We start from the raw sequence: 5,249 nt of genomic DNA, 5'->3' as shown, positions 1-5,249 counted from the left end.
CACACACACACACACACACACACACACACTAAATAAAATTTTACAAACTGCTTCAGCAAACCATTTCCAGAGCCTTATAAGCCACATGAATTATAGCAAAATTCAAAACTGGTCTTAACTTCCTGTATTAGTAACTTTGCTGTTCCTGAAACAAAATAACCAACACTTACAAAGATATTTGCTTTAGTTTACAGTTTTGTTCACTATTGGCTGACTCCAAGACAGAAAAATCATGGTGGAAGGGCCCATTAGAGGAAAGCTGCTGACATCATGGTGTCCAAAAAATAAAGAAAGAGAGGGGACCTGGGGACAAAACTACAACCTTCCCGGTTCATTACTCTAATGACCCACCACTGAAAAGTTTTTGCCTTTTAGCACATTCAGTCATGATTTCATTAGTGAGTTAATCCACTCATAATTTTCATGCCCCCATGATGCACTTTCCAAAATACCATTTTTAAACATATGAAATTGTAGAAGGAGGTATGATCTAGACATAATCTATAATTGTTCAGATTGGCTTACTGCACAAATTATAGGGAAATAGACTGAGTTAGAACCCAAAGCCAACTCACATAATCACTGCTCAAGATCATGGATGCAGACTGAGCTCTGGGACCTCACTGACTGTGCAAAGGAGCAACAGGGGTTTGTGGGCCACAGGTGTCTGGGTTGGAGAGATGTTTGTAATAACTCTAAGGAAGCTTCTTTTTATTTATTTACTTTTTAGACAAATACCCTTTCATTTTCAATTTTCAGAGCTTTTTTCCATACTAGATTTACAGATAAGAAGTCAGAAATCACTAAAAGGAATTTGGTTTTTAACTAGATTTACATTACTAAGTCATTATAAGTCATTATCTTTAGGGCTTTTACATAGAATTTTAAATGACTCTAAAATGGTATACTCTCAGTACTTAAGACAAAACATGCAGTCTTTTAGACATAAGTATTATATTGTGCAAACAATAATGTATAAAAAGTTATAAACTATATCCATTATAATATATTAATATCAGTAAAGCACCAATGAGTTTGTTTTGAGATTTTTGATTATTTATAATTTCAAAGGAGTTATAGCTGAAAAGTTATGAACTTAGGGTGTGTATATATTTTGTAGTTAGACAAGGAAAAGAAGCTACGAAGTATAAATTTTTCTCCCTAATTCTATCCTAAATCAAGTAACAATTTTTTCAGTGGCAGAATATTTTTTAATATTAATTTTATTGAGAAAGAAGTAGCAATGAGACAATTTCAAAACAGGTTAGTAGGATGGTTACAATAATTAATAGATTGCCTATGGTTGTCTTTGTAGGAGTTATTCATAGTACAAGATACAGACATGATATATTATCTAAATACTATTAGTTCAAATTTTCTTCTTATTGAACTAAGAGAAAGTAGCTGTATATCTATGCATATATGTATGTTACAAAATGGTCCTTCATTTATCTCCCCCTTTTTTGTTTCCTTTTTGTCAGAGATGGGTATTCCAGTGCCATTTATATGTTGCAGGTGCATGATTTGCACAAAGTAATCCAATATAGTCCAGTAGTCTATAACAGTAGTGGGTTATCCACATGACTGGCAATGTCAGAAGTTGCCTTGAGCCTTTTACAGTTCAGCATATTAATATGGCTTTACTTTTTATACCTCATTTTTATACTTTTCTGCCAGATGGTTAAGATCAAGATAAGGCAAGACCTATATAACAAAAAATGTAACTTTTGTACCTGAAAAAGTCAGTCAAATCCCCTCAAGATTTACCCTGAAGCTCTGTGCATCAGTCTGTAGATCTTTTGTCAATGTCAGCCATGTGGATGAGTCACAGTTATTGCTTGACCAATTTGCTTTCTGTGAAAGCCTGAAAGAATGTTTTCCCCCTAGGTGATTCTCCTTAGGCACACTCTACATTGTCAATCACTTTCCTCAGTGGCCTTATAATCTCCTTGATCAGAAAATTTGGATGGGGCCAGGGAGATAGCTCAGTAGAATAAGCACTTGCCTTGCAAGTGCAAGGGCTTGTGTAATCCCCCGTTCTGCAAAAGAAAAAAAAAAAGGAAAAGAAAATTTGGAACACCACTGAGTTACAGGATGTTATAGTGCAGGCTATCTTATGTCCTGAGTTCTGACCTTGAAGGGCTATGGCCAAAATGTTGGCTATCCTTGTAGCCCTTCCTTTTCTCTAACTTTTGGTCTATAAACTTAAGTTATTAACCCTGCAGAAGAGAAGCTTAATGATATAATTACCTAGAACATAGGCTGTTGAGCTTAAGATTAGTATCTGAATAGCAAATGCCTTAGACATAACATAGAACAAGTATTTTTCATGAATCATTTATATGCTAAACTTTAAATCCATAAAGAATGTGAATAAAAATAAAAAATAGTAAAAATTAAGATTTTTTGAAAGAATACAAATAGTAATAGGAAAAAAAACAGCAATAGAAACAATACAAAATTTCACTAAACAAAAATAGGAGGTTGTTGTATTACATTATGCTATCTTCAAATTAGTTGATCAGGTACCAGATATAAATGTATGACATTAGTTTCAATAAAAACATAATAAAACAATAACAAAAAAGTGGTAAGAAATTCAAAAGAAAAAAATTAAAAGAAAACATTTTAAGCATTAAATACTTCTTTCAAAAGACCAGCAGAATTTAGCAGTACAATTATCCAAATTATTCTGCATGTATACCTAAATAGATCTCTTTACCTTCATTTTCCTCATCTCATTTTACCCACTGAACAAATTCTTTGCCTTTCACAGTATCTGTTGTACCTTTTAGACTTTAATTACTCTTTCAAATTCTCACACTAGTGAGATTATATGACATTTGCACATGTAGATCTGATTTATTTCACTTACCAATATAGTCTCTAGCTGCATGCATTTATCTACAAAAGCCTTAAGTTTATCTTTTTTATAGCTGAATAATACTTCGTTGTGTAAAAACATCATATCTTTTTTATCCATTCCTCAGGTGATGGGCATTTGGGTTGTTTCCAACATTTAGTTATGACAAATTGTGCTGCTACAAACATGGGTGCACATATTTTGCTCTGGTATGATGATTTCACTTCTTTGAAAAATGCCTAGGAGGGGAATAGCTCACTTGAATGTGACCTCTAGTCCTAGGTGTCTGAGGAATCTCCATACTGATTTCCATAATTGTTGTACCAGCCTGCACTCCCACCAAGAATGGAGAGGAGTTCATTTTCCCCCATAGCCTCTCCAGCATTTGTTATTAGTTGCCTTCTTGATGATAGCCATTCTTCCTGGCATAAGATGGTATCTCAGCATTGTTTTAATTTGCATCTCTTGAATGACCAATATATGAAATGTTTCATATATTTATTTTCCATTTATATCTTTTTATTTTTGAAGTGTGTTTTCATCTCAGATGCCCATTTTTGGATTGGGTCTTTGAATTTTGAAGGCCTGATTTTTAAAAAAATACTTTATATGTTCTAGATAGGAGTTCTTTGTCTGAAAGACAGTCAGCTATGATTTTTTCTCAACTTGTGGGTTTTGGCTTTACTCTTTTGCTGATTTCTTTTGACATGTAAATACTTTGATGAGATTTTAGTTGTTGATTGATTGAAGTATTTCCTGTGCAGTTTGATTTTTGTTCATGTACCTACCCCTGTGTCCTTAAGGTTTCTACCTACTTTGTCTTTCAGAAGATTTAGTGTTTCAGTTTCAATACTTAAATCTTTGATGCATTTTCATTGTAGTTTTGTGCATGGTGATAAACATAGGTCTAATTTTAGACTTCAGCATGTGGAAAGCCAGTATTTCTAGAACCATTTATTAAAGAGGCTATTTTACTTCCAATGAATATGTTTGGCCCTTTGTCAAAAACAAGATGGCTGAATGTGCTTGTAGTTGTACCTACCTCTTATAATCTATCTAATTGATCCTCAGGTTTGTTTTATTTGCCATTACCATGCTGATTTTATCATAGTTTTGTAGTATATTTTCATGTCTGGAATTGTGATGCCTCCTTCCTTTTTTTGTTTTGTTTTGTTTTGTTACCTAGGATTGCTTTTGTTATTCTAGGTCTCTTCTGGTTCCAGAAGAGAATTTTAGGAATCTTTTCTCTATATCTGTCAAGTATACTAATGGTATTTTAATCAGAAGTACATTAAACCTATGTAATAATTTTGGGAGTATGATCATTCTCACTATATTTGTTCTTCCTATCCAGGAGCAAGGAATATCTTTCCATTTTCTGAGATCCTCTTCGATCTCTTTTTTCAGAGTAGTATAATTTTTACAGTATAAATCTTTCACTGTAAAGAAGCTTCTTAACACATTTTCTTCCAGGTCTATCCTCTCAGAGCAGGAAGGAAGTAGCAGAGACTGGGTGTTCAGTGTAGTAGGGCAGGAAGTTGAGGTAGTGGGGAAACATGTCTAATTTGGTTATCTTCTCCTTGTTTAAGAAATATCTCTTCCTGTTCTTGTATCACATGTGCTCCTCTTCTCATGAGACAGCTGTTCTGAGTAGATAGGAAGCATCTGAGGAAGAATTCTCACATCAGCCTCCACACTGAGTTCTGAAAACCCTTCTCTGAACCCTAAGTATAGAGCTTCCTTTGGAGAAGATTTTTATATAGAGATGACCTACAAGGGAACCATCTACTTTGTTGTTCCTCACTCCACCTACTCAATGGAGTCTTTTAGACACTGTCCACTACATTTGTAACCTTTTCCCTATACTTTTCATAGTTCACAGGAGCTGGGCACTTCTCAGAAAGGTCTATGAGAAGCCCATGATGCTAAGTGTATTTTGCTTTAAACTCCCTTGACCCTGATTCTGCGTGACAGGTGATATGGGCCCCTTACTCTGCCCACTTATGTGAGTCATTGTCCTGCCTTCTCCCCCATAAACTTACAATTAGGCCTTCTGTTTCTTGTAAATGTTGATGTAGATAGCAGAGACAATGATCACCAGTAGCACCTTGGTGCTGAGAAGCAGGGCTATGAGGAATGTAGCAGTAGAAGATGTCTCTAATTCTGAAAGTCAAAAAGAATGGAGCACTTACAGTGAAATTAATTCTTTTTTTTTTCAAAATTTTACTGATAAACAGATAACAATAAGACAGTTTCAAATCAAATCGGTAGTACAGTTTCAATAACTAACACACTGCATATATTCTTCTTAGTGGTTAATTGCTGTACAAGATGCGGACTTGAGATCCTATTTACAAACACCATGAGAACAAATCATTCTATTCAT

At 34.4% G+C, this 5,249-nt stretch overlaps 1 protein-coding gene across 1 annotated transcript in view; it reads right to left on the bottom strand.

Annotated features, from left to right (window-relative positions):
* Positions 1 to 4,258: 4,258 nt before the first annotated feature.
* LOC101564448 (signal-regulatory protein beta-1) overlaps positions 4,259 to 5,249 on the bottom strand; it is a 57,667-nt gene continuing 56,676 nt past the window's right edge. The window contains 2 exon segments of the mRNA XM_004648894.2: positions 4,259 to 4,528; positions 4,906 to 5,026. Of these exon segments, the coding sequence (XP_004648951.2) occupies positions 4,908 to 5,026 (119 nt within the window). The 3' untranslated portion in view covers positions 4,259 to 4,528; positions 4,906 to 4,907.

This window comes from Octodon degus, unplaced genomic scaffold (assembly GCF_000260255.1).
Source record: "Octodon degus isolate 3935 unplaced genomic scaffold, OctDeg1.0 scaffold00317, whole genome shotgun sequence".
NCBI lineage: Eukaryota > Metazoa > Chordata > Mammalia > Rodentia > Octodontidae > Octodon > Octodon degus.
Note: the sequence above shows the minus strand (reverse complement) of the source record. Positions and strands in the feature narration are given on the sequence as shown.